The 12,062-nt window shown below is 38.0% G+C and overlaps 1 protein-coding gene across 4 annotated transcripts in view; it reads left to right on the top strand.

Moving 5' to 3' along the window:
* The first annotated feature begins 7,078 nt into the window (after positions 1-7,078).
* The window catches only part of LOC146669798 (RNA-binding motif, single-stranded-interacting protein 2-like), a 31,611-nt gene continuing 26,627 nt past the window's right edge, over positions 7,079-12,062 (top strand). Inside the window, exon 1 of one of the 4 annotated variants that reach the window (XM_085406407.1) lies at positions 7,079-7,241. In XM_085406407.1, the coding sequence (XP_085262533.1) occupies positions 7,170-7,241 (72 nt within the window). In that variant the 5' untranslated portion in view covers positions 7,079-7,169. Of the gene's footprint in view, positions 7,242-7,381; positions 7,486-12,062 lie in introns of those variants that run through there. The other 3 variants (XM_085406406.1, XM_085406408.1, XM_085406409.1) reach the window with 3 other exon arrangements.

Genomic DNA, 12,062 nt, shown 5'->3' with positions numbered 1-12,062 from the left:
CACAGAGAATTTGGAGACTAACAGCTACAGCTTTATTGAACAGAAGGCACACAATCCTAAGGGAAAGTCAGTTCTGCCTACCAGTTGTAGCCTGTTTTATATGTCGAACACATGCATTGCTCTTAAAAGTCATCTCTGGTGTTTGTATCAGCAGCAGAAATTGTGCTTTGGTGTGTACATGCTGGAAAAAACACAAATCACTCTTCTTCTGGTGAGAGATTTTGCAAAGAGTCCCCATGCTTGAAAAAATACATTGACTCATAAATCATTCATGACTCGATATTGATGTACTGTCCAAAACACTGAAATGAAACTAATAGATTGCTAATTTCATAATTGATGGCTGCAGTGTGAGATTAAAAGTAGCAGCAGGGCTGGGTTTTTTGTGTCAGTGCTGGTTATACTGAATGCCACTGCAATTTAGGAATCAGGTTTCAATTGCCATCTGTGTTGGAATATGTCTTCCAGCCAATTGCTGGCAACAAGAGAAAGTGAAAAGCCATTCAAATATAGTAGTAGTAGATAAGAAACCAGAGTCAGTGACTAGGCAGCTATGGATAACATGTTAAAGGTAACTTTAGGACAATGCTCATTCACACTCTGATGTCAAATTTTTAGGGTTAGCACCTCATGTGTGTCTGCTCTTTGATAGTATTTGTCTGTGACCTTCAGAACAAACAACACAGTGTTGCATTTGACCCATTTCACTGTGACAAAACCACATCATTGCCTCGCACAAAAGTTTATTTCCGACCATTTAAAACACCAGAACTAAAAGTTCTAAGCAGCACAATTTAAGTGTTGCACAATAGTTTCTACTAGTGGTGAGTCCTAGATACTTAATTGAGTTACACAAACAATACAAACAATAGCTTTGTTTCTGTTTGGTCACAAGTCATTGGGTCAGTGACGGCACAAGCAAGAAACTGACTATATGTCTAAATATGTCTCTTTCCCTCCAGATGACCAAAACAGGAAGGTCTCAAGTTGTACACAACATACTTGATTATTTTTTGCTTCCCTGGCCCATGAAATTATTTTCATCTTGCTTCTGATGAACTAATGACTACAATGGAGGTGGCACTAGCGAAGGAGAACCTTAGTAATGACATTATAAGTCTGGGTTTATAAAATGTATTCATTTATTTTTCTCTTGTGCCAGACTGAAGGTTTTAAGGCTCTGTATGTCTTCAAAAGACATGTTGCTTGGATATTAATCATAGGGGAAAAAAGACAGATACACTTTTTTAAAAATGGTTTTTAGGAGCAGATTTTACACGTTTAGACATTTTCAAACAAGATGCTCTAAATGGGGGCATGTTAAATCATGCAATGATCCTCGAAGCTCCAGCTACTCTGGGGGATCTGTGTTATAAGCATCAGCAGTCTGGAGTTATCACAAATGGTTCTTTCCTTCTTGGGCAAAGTAAGATAATAATAAATGGCATCTGAAGGCATGCAGCAGGAGAACGGCACGGATAAAACTGATTGGAGTGATGAGAACATGTTAATGGAAAGCAGAGAGCTGTAACTATAAAACAGTATGTCTTGTCATCTTTATAATGATATCCAGAAAAGACTGACTTATGTGAACTGGCTGATTGTTTGCATTCAGTATTTAATGAGGAAATATTAACCATTCTCAGTTCATAGGAGTTGCTGTACTGCAAATGTACTTAAGAAAGTTTAAAATGCATTTGTTATCAGTAAACAACAACAACAACAACAACAACAAACAAATAGAGAGAGAAAGCCACACATACAAAGGAAAGAGGAGCAGCAAATTAAATATGCTTCAGTTCAGTTCAATTTAGTTTCATGTTTATAGTGCCAAATCACACCACAAGGTGCTTTATAGTGAAAGAAAAAGACCCTACAATATTAAAGAGAAAACCTCAAAAATCAGATGTCCCCATATGACCAAGCACTTGGTGACAGTGGGAAGAAAAAACTCCCTTTAAACAGGAAGAAACCTCCAGCAGAACCAGAATCAGGGTCAGCCATCGTCCACAATTGGTTAAGGGGGTGAGGGAAAAGAGAGCACAGAGAGACAGCACAAAAAACACCCACGGGAAATAGCCAACCCTTCAGGTGGGTTAAAAGGATGTGGAGGTGTTATGAATTTCTTACATCTAAGATAAATAAATGATGGCATCTGCTTTTCTACTACGCTTTTATTGTCTTCTGTATGGCACCTCTCGCAAAACTTAAAGTTTAGATTTTTGTCTCTGTTGTTAAAATGAGGAGAATAATGTAGTATAAATTATATATAGGCTAAAAATAGGTGAAAGTAGATATTTCTGGAAGATGTGTGTAACAGAAAAACTACAAACTAAAGGAGAGGGTAGACAAAAGATAATAATATAAAAACACAGAGGGAAAAGAGGTGAGATGAGAACAAGAAATGCTCAGTGCACCATGTGTGCCCCTCTGCAGCCTGGTTAAGCTTCACCTGATCCAGTCCTAACTATAAGCATCATCAAAAGAGGAAAACTTGAAGCCAACACTTAAAAGCAGAGAGGGTGTCTCTCTCCTGATACCAAACTGGGAGCTGTTGCACGGGAGAGGGCCCCGATAGCTGAAGACTCTGCCTCCCATTCTACTTTCAGAAAGTCTAGCTAAGGCTGCAGACTGAGCGAGAAGTGCTCTGTTGGGATGACATGGTTTTGCAAGGTCTTAAAGCTATCATTGGGATATTATCATTCAGGATTCATTTTAAATTCAGTCCTGGATTTAACAAGGAGTCCATGAGAAGAAACTAATGTAGCAGAAATGTGCTCTCTCATAGTCCCACTTAGGGTTTTGGATCAAGTGATGGCTAACACATGCATGGACTAGTTTGTCAGGATCACTCTGAGACAGGATGTTTTTAACTTTGTCAATAATTCACAGATGAAAGATGCATAGTGCATTTCCTATCTGGCCTCAGTCATTTGCTGGCTTCCTTAATTACCACCCAGTCATCAAAAGATCGAGAACCCTTATTATAAGTCAATGCTTTTAAAAGTGAATGAGAATTCTGAAGGTGAATGCCTGTGAAGTCAAGAGTGAATCGAGGACCTTCAGACAAAAGCACACTGTAACTTTGATGGGTTTTTTGTTTAAGTGTTCTGCTCCGACAAAGCTAATTTTTTGAGACTCTTCTTGTCTGGTGATTTTTACTCGAAATCCCCCTGCTGAGTGAATGAATCTGAGGTAAAGCCCTTCTTCTGTGCGGACCCCTAAAGGCGCGCGTGAAGGACCCCCGAAGGATCAAATCCAATGCTGACATAGCGAAGAAAGCACGATACCTAAAGAAACTGGGTAAAATTCAGAACACCTGGACTGCAAACTGTAAAATATTTATAAAGCTCAACGGTACACCGGAGGAAGCCAAGGTGCTGGTCATCAAATGCATCCAGGATCTGGAAAAATATTAACAGGTCACTTGACTACAAAGGCAAGGAGCGGGACAAACAATCTACAGTCATCAAAGCAGGTAATAGAAGACAACAACGGAAGCTAAAGCGTAACGTATTCAAGGATGAAACAATCAATTAATTCATTATCTGGGAATTATACATTGCTACCACAAAGGATTGCTAATCAGGAGATAAATTCACCAGTAAACACGGAATACAAAACACACTTCACAGAGCAGGACATTGATCCAGAACTGAACTTTTTTAACATCAAAAATACCTGCTACTATCATACTGAAGAACAATTCAACAAAACTGTCAAGGTCGACGGCAAAATATCTATAATCCACTTTAATAGTAGAAGTTTATATGCAAATTTTCACAAAATAAGGGAATATTTAAGCAAATTTACACATCCATTCAGTGTGATTGCAGTATCTGAAACATGGATTAATAAACAGAAAGGAGAGGACTTTGTAATAGATGGATATGAATTAAATCTTACAAATAGAAAGAATAAGAATGGCGGTGGTGTGGCCTTGTTTGTGGATAAAAATTTAAAATACAAGGTGGTAGAAAAAATGACGATGGCGGTAGATAATATATTAGAGTGTGTAACAATAGAAATTAGTATGGGAAAAGAGAAAAATGTCATTGTAAGCTGTATATATAGAACACCAGGTTCTAATATTGAAATTTTTAAGGAGTGGGTAGATAAAACATTCATTAGGACAAATCAAAAAGTCATGTTCATTTGTGGGGATTTTAACATAGATCTACTAAATCCAAACAAGCAGAGAGCGACAGAGGAATTTATTAATACAATGTATAGCTTGGGACTTTTTCCAGTGATCACTAAGCCCAGCAGGATTACAGCACAGTCGGCAACCCTAATAGACAATATATTTACTAATGAAATAGAAAATAGAACCATAAGTGGTCTCCTAATTAATGACATCAGTGATCATCTACCTGTTTTTATAGTGTATAACAGCAATTACAGGAAGGTTAAACAGCAAAACACAATAAAATACAAACGAGTGAGAACAGAAGAGTCAATAAACGCATTCAAAAGTGATTTACTCAAGCAAGAATGGGAGATGCTGTATAAGGAAAAAAATATTGATAAAGCTTATGAGATTTTTTTAGGAAAATTTAAACTGTTATATAATAGTCATTGCCCAGTAAAGAAATATAGTAAAAAACTAAAATATGCAGAGTGCCCATGGATTACAAAAGGATTGCAAAATGCATGTAAGAAGAAAAATACCTTATACAGAGAATTTATAATGAACAGAAGCACAGAAGCTGAAAATAAATACAAGAAATATAAAAATAAATTAACGAGTATTTTAAGGTCATGTAAAAAGGAATACTATGAAAAATTACTGATTATGAATAAAAATAATATTAAAGGGATCTGGAAAACATTAAATACCATCATCAAAAAGGGCTCGGGAGAGGCAGACTATCCTTCGTATTTCACAAATAATGATAGAAACATTACTAATATGAGTGATGTGGTAAATGATTTCAACAAATTCTTTGTAAGTGTTGGGCCAGACTTGGCTGAAACAATTCCTGATATAACAGATTCTGTAGAGAAAGAAACTAGACTCATTGACCGCAATCCTCATTCAATGTTCTTAACGGTGGTGGAAGAAATGGAAATCATTGATATTGTTGGGAAATCACAAACAAAAAACTCTACAGACTCTGACGACATTGATATGGAAATCGTTAAGAGAGTGATAGAGGGCATTTCCAAACCCTTAACACACATTTGCAATTTGTCCTTACAAACTGGTACATTCCCAAAACAAATGAAAACAGCTAAAGTAACACCACTGTTTAAAAATGGTGACAGACACCAATTCACAAATTATAGGCCTGTCTCTCTACTTTCTCAATTTTCAAAAATACTGGAAAAAGTCTTTAGTAATAGACTTGACAAATTTATAGATAAACACAAAATAATAATGGATAGTCAGTATGGTTTCAGATCAAATAGATCAACATCATTGGCATTAATGGAACTGATCGAAAATATCACCAACAATATAGATAAAAGACAATGTATAGTTAGTGTATTCATTGACCTAAAAAAAGCTTTTGACACAATTAATCATGACATATTACTTGATAAACTGGAGTACTACGGCATTAGAGGAGTGGTGTTAGAATGGGTAAAGAGTTATTTGAGAGACAGGCAGCAATTTGTGAAAATTGGGGAATATCAATCAGAGTGTATGGACATTGTTTGTGGAGTTCCGCAGGGGTCAGTATTGGGACCAAAGCTGTTTATCCTCTATATCAATGATATATGCAGAACATCAGATATACTACAGTTTATTCTATTTGCAGATGATACAAATATTTTTTGTACTGGAGAGAACTTACAGCAGCTTTTGGAAATTGTCACACAAGAAATGATTAAACTGAAAACATGGTTTGATAGAAATAAGCTATCATTAAATTTGGAAAAAACTACATTTATGTTATTCGGAAATTGTAAAAAAGATGCAGGAGCAAAATTATTAGTAAACAATGTTGAAATAGAGCAAGTTTCGGATACAAAATTTCTGGGTGTGATAATAGATAACAAAATCTGCTGGAAACCTCACATAAAGCATATACAAGCCAAACTGTCAAGAAGCATCTCCGTACTAAGTAAAGTTAAATATTTTTTGCCTTCCAAATCACTCCGGGTACTTTATTGTTCACTTATATTGCCATATTTGGAATACTGTGTGGAAATTTGGGGAAACACATATAAAACTGCACTTCAACCAATATGTAAAATTCAAAAAAAAGCAATCAGGATGATTAATAAAGCAGGATTTAGAGACCATACTAACATCATGTTTTTGAAATTAAAAATACTGAAGTTTATGGATCTTATAAAATATAAAACTGCAAAAATTATGTACAAGGCCAGATACAATATGTTACCAGGAAATATACAGAGGATGTTCTATGACAGAGAAGGAGACTATGAATTGAGGGGGAAATTGAATCTAAGGATTCTTAAAGCACGGTCAAAGGTTAAAACCTTTTGTGTCACTATTTATGGGGTAAAACTGTGGAATAGTTTTACTATAGATCTACAGCAATGCTCAGGAATTAGTAAGTTCATGAAAATACTTCGAAAACTGATTTTGGAAGAATATGATACCGATAAAGATGATCACCCATTGTATGTATAAAAATATCAAATTATATCCAAATTATATCAATCACGGTAGCCAAGTTTATATAGGTTCTCCTCGTGTATCGTGTGGAGTATGTGATGATGGGAATTAGGTGAATTATGTGGGATCAATAAGATGTTGAGCAGGGGTAGGAATTAATAAGTATGTTCATACTTCTTCCTACTCCTTTTCAGACCAAACATTGTTACATTATGTCAGACGATTTTGTTTTATTTCATTATATATTTTTTGTTTATCTGAACACATACGTGTGTGTGTGTGTATATCTACATATATATTCGTATCTGTAAATGAAAATATATGTAGTGTGTATATATTGTTTTTTGTTTTATATGTCTGAAACAAATAAAGATACAATACAATACAATACAATCTCAGGGGCCAGCAGTGAGGGGCAGGTGGGGGAGGTCGGGGGAGGTGAGGGGGGGCTGTCCTGCCGCAGCAGCAGCACCACTCGCCGTCGAGCAGCGGGACTCCAGGCTCTCACTTCCCCAGCTGCTGACGTCAGCTGGCAGCCTGGGCTGTGCTCGCCGCTCCGGACATAGCGCCGAGAAAAATGCTGCTCTCCGTATCGCCAAGGGCAGGAATCAACCCATACAACGGCTATAACAGCAGAAACAGCAAAAAGGTAAACGCTTTCGGGATTTTCCCCAATTTTCGGCTTGTTCGCCCTGCAGGGCAACACGCCTGCGTCTGTCGCGACCAAAAAAGAGAGAGAGAGAGAGAGAGAGCGAGAGAGAGAGAGAGAGAGAGGGTTTGTGACAGTGAGCTGCAGTGTCCTTGAGAAGCTAAACGAGCTGAATTTAACTTCAGACTTCGTGGAGTCAAATATTCAGCTTAAAGAGCAGGCCCGCTCCGTGGTGTGTGTCAAGGTGGGAAATTTCCTTCTACCGCTCGGTCCCTGTCACTCTGGACGCCTGGCTGTTTTATTTAGTAGTATTTGTGTGCGGGTACTACAAGCGGGGGATGTCGATTATGGCTCTGCTCACTCATTTGAGAAAAGTCAGTGGTGGGGAGCAACTTTTGTGGTTTACTGTACGGTGCTGGGATAGCGCGTCAGTGCCTGGATGGTGTTTGTGGAAGTGGGGGTAGGGAGAAACGCAGGCTGAGAGGGAACATGTTACAAAATGAATTCTGCCTCTTCCTCCGTGAGAGAGCTCCGGACACAAGTATCTGGTGTTAAATCAGGTCTTCATTGTCTCCGCCGCCGCGTAAGTTAGCAAAGTTTTTTCCCCCTCTTTCCCTCGTTTCCCATCAGAAAGCGGAATATGCCCCACCCCTTGAAAAATCCCACCAGACCCCGATGACTACATTCCCAGAATTATGAATCGCGCTCTCTCTGTTGCGTTCACTGTTGACATTGTCACTTTTTGTAACCACTACGTGAGGGCAAATGTAGCCTGACTACTCTGCTTCGAGTAGTACACTATACACCGTAACAGAAGCCATTTAAAAATGAGCAAAAGTGTCTCGATACAGTGAAGTAGCAAAGCTACTTTTCGAGAACTTTTCGCTTCCTATAATCCATATTCCAGAGTGGTGTTTTTGTTTAGTCACGCAGACCTCTCCCTGTGGACCCTAATGACTTCTAAGTGACGGTAAAAGCTTTTCCTTTGAACGTGAAGGCATCGTGTTGTGATTTTTTTTCTCTCCATCCAGTAGAGTAACAGTGGTTTTTCATCTCCTGCTGATATTCCTGCATTTCACTGAGCGTGTTGCTGTGAGCTCCTGAACCCCGAATGGCATTTTGAAAATGTGTATTGACATATTGTCTCTCTGTGATCGCGGACTGCTCATCCTACCAGATCTGATGTCAACACTTGCGCTTGTCTGGGGCAAATAGCTTAAAATGTTTGGGTTGTGCAGGCTCAAACTCAATTAGCGATTTGTTTTTGATGCAGTGGCACTGGGTTGTTACTGAATAGACTTTTAAATTCACTGCTGTTACTAGGTTGGGTTTTATATTGTTTCTGACAAATGGTTCATTCTCTAAACTATCAACACCCACTTTATTTTTTACATTTTTTTAACACCACTGGGGACTAAGAGATACTGTCAAAAAAATTTTAAGGAAGTACACAAGTGTGAGCAGTGGAGTGTGTGCATGTCAGCACTTTCAGTTTCATTTATTTAATTTGGTCTTCTAGTGACATACATGTACACAACAGATCATGTGGCAGTATTTAATTCATTGCGTGCATAAGCAGATATTTTGGTGATGTGCTAAATTCTTGTGGGAATTGCCAACACTATTTAGATTTTCCACTTTCTTTCTCAAAAGAATTCAGATGTTTCAAAATGTGCACTGGCAAATTAAGACTAAATTTTCTCATGTGTGTTGATGTTTCAAAAACTATATGATTGGTGTTTTTTAATCTGATTTTCTTAATTTTATTGGTAAATGGCCTGTATTTATATAGCGCTTTAATAGTCCCTAAGGACCCCAAAGCGCTTTACATATCCATTCACACACACATTCACACACTGGTGATGGCAAGCTACATTGTAGCCACAGCCGCCCTGGGGCGCACTGACAGAGGCGAGGCTGCCGGACACTGGCGCCACCGGGCCCTCTGACCACCACCAGTAGGCAACGGGTGAAGTGTCTTGCTCAAGGACACAACGACCGAGACTGTCCAAGCCGGGGCTCGAACCGGCAACCTTCCGATTACAAGGCGAACTCCCAACTCTTGAGCCACAAACCCCCCACATCACTTACAATGCTGGTAATCAGGAAATTGTTGCGTTCGATAAGTTTAACACAAGCTTTCACCAGATCATAAATGTCAGCTGATTTTCCCTTGCAGACTCCAAATAAAAGGCCTTGATTATATCTTTTGCTTCTGCGAGTCCGCTACGGTCCACTTGGCTCAAAGTGACTTAAATTTCATCATCAGACAGTGGGTGCGAAAGTCCATGTGGATGCCTGCATGTCCACCAATTTTTTGTGACACACAGGCTTGTCTGTTTGGTTGTCGGGTCTCTACTTGCTGACCGTGTCCGAGTATAATGAAAGCTAAATATGACATCTGCCTTTGCCGGGTGCCTTTGTTTATCTGTTGCATTAAGTGTTGTTTTCAAAAAAAGGGTGCAAAGATGATTTGATAAAGAGCTGGAATACTCTGGAGAAGTCCAACCCATGTTGGCTTTTTAAGACGGACACCGATAACTGATGATATTAAACATCCATTAGTCTCGTAAATTGATTGATTGATGATATTTTTTTTCTTTCTGACGCTTGCACCATTAAATAATTGTATAAAATTTTGTTATGTGTAGTTATTTATTTACTAGTTGTGCCTGACTCAGATGAAACGTGTGCTGACAACAGGGAAATGTTCTCCTGTGGTCAACTCATGCGACATGTACAGTCCTAGCACGCTTCACGAGTGTTGCTCTCATCTCTACTTAGATTTTCATGAAATACACATAAAATACACATCAGCATTAAATATTAGTCAAATTTGTTTTCAAATATAAGTATCAGCACTTCTTTTAGTTAATATATTTGCATCTGAATTAAACGTGTGATACTCAGTTGATTTGAATTTGCTTATCTGTGTTTTCAGTGCATAATGATTAGTTTCAGACTTCTCAAAGGAATAATTAAGGTGAAAAGGCATAAAGCAACATGTAAAAGAAGCTTAAGGCATAGGCAAAACATTTACCCCTCAGTTGCTTTAGTAGTATCAAGCTCCTCTATGTTGGGGAGCCAAAGTTCACAGAGGGGTCAAGTTCCTGTGTTTTGTTTCCGCGCACCTCCTTTCATTCTTTTGGTCCCTTGCTCACATTTTGCCGTACCTGAGCTATACAAGTGCATCGAATAAAAAACAGAATGAGAAATAAACCCATTCACAGGGGTGAGAAAAGCGCTCTTTGTGTGAGCACGGTGATTACTGAGACTGACTTAGCGACTGCTAAATGCCATTCGGTTACTGTCGTGCTTAAAGGCTGCTGCTCCTCCCCTGACTCAGCACCTCATTTCCTCCTTCAAATAAATAGAATTAATGTTCTCAAATCAAATTTGGTCGGTTTCCGTGTAAAGCTTCCTGCATGGAAACATAACAGGAGGCGGCTCGTCGCTTCTTAAGGTATCGTGAGACTCAGTCAGGGCGGCATCGAATGGCGTGGTTTTTTTTTTTCTTTGTACTTGTCATTCACATTTTTGTTTCCCTCTTGGCTGGAGACCTTTTCAACAGATGTCAGCTTAGTGCTGTGATTTAAAGCTGTGGATGCCTCAACATTGACTCTGCTAAGTCAAAGCACAGCTATGTATATGAAAAGAAATCAAAGAAATCAATAAAGCACATTGACTGGAGCATTAAATTCACACACAGATAGAAAGGTTTGCTCTAAAAAGGCCATTGATGGAAAATAAGCAGATGTGAAGTCTCGAATCCATTTCTGACTCGGTAGTTTGATCCTTTTACACATGAACTCCAAACGCTTTCACAAGTATTCATTCCTGAATTCAAGCATTATGTAAACCAGCAACATTTAAGTGGGCATGTTTAGTTTTGTCACGTTACTCCTTGATAAGAGTTGATGTCAGAAAGTTATGCTAAGACTTCCAGACAGATGTTTATTAAATGCCTGTGCTGGCAACTGATTTTACTTTGCAGCACTGATGTTTAAAGAAAACCTCTCTCACTGTAACATCGTGCTCAGAGTAAACTGGGTCATTTAAGAAGTTTGATTTTGTTTGGTACGGCGTGTTCTCTCCTTAACGTGACTGTGGAGGTTTTAGTCGCACGCGGAAAATAGTTGACCTGCTCAAAATTCCCCAAATGATTGCACTAAATGCACTAAAGCAATAAAACATATGCAGACCAGCATCCGATGGAAGGTTTATGCCACAGCTGCCATTTTTACATTGCTGTAATATTTAATGCACCAATATCTCCAAGTTCTTTGAAATAAAATTATTTTTTTCAATGCTAAAATCTAATTATTGCTGTTATCCATGGATCCATGTACTGTTTTACAAGCAAAGAGCAGAAAAAAATGTAAAGATCATTATTATTGTTATATTAGCATGACGTATTACATTTATTTACTTACATTCCTAAACAGAAGAATTAGTTTTAGTGGTTGAATGTTACACTTCATTAATTTCTGACTGACTCCAGTACGCTAGCTCAAATGTGGCTATAACAACATGACTTCAGTTTATTATTTGCGTAATAAATTAAATAAAATATCTAGTTTTACATTTTTTTATTGAAAGATTTCTAAAATATTTAAAAAATCTAAGCCAAACTAAATTGTTAAACTGTATTTGTGTAATATCGTGAATAAAAAGTCCTTTCCATTAAGCGAGCTCTTTGTTTGATGGCTGTTGTACAGTGTAATTGTAAAAAAGTAAATAAAAATAATGCCTTAGAGTTAAAGAATAAATGGAAAGCCTCAGTAACTCTGGGAGAAATAAAGGAAACAGTGATTGGGGTTA

This window comes from Rhamphochromis longiceps, linkage group LG5 (genome assembly GCF_057381845.1).
Source record: "Rhamphochromis longiceps isolate RC_006_pf linkage group LG5, R_longiceps_female_GT1.1, whole genome shotgun sequence".
Classification (NCBI taxonomy): Eukaryota; Metazoa; Chordata; class Actinopteri; order Cichliformes; family Cichlidae; genus Rhamphochromis; species Rhamphochromis longiceps.
The sequence above is the reverse complement of the archived record's forward strand: the minus strand, read 5'-3'. Positions and strand labels throughout refer to the sequence as shown.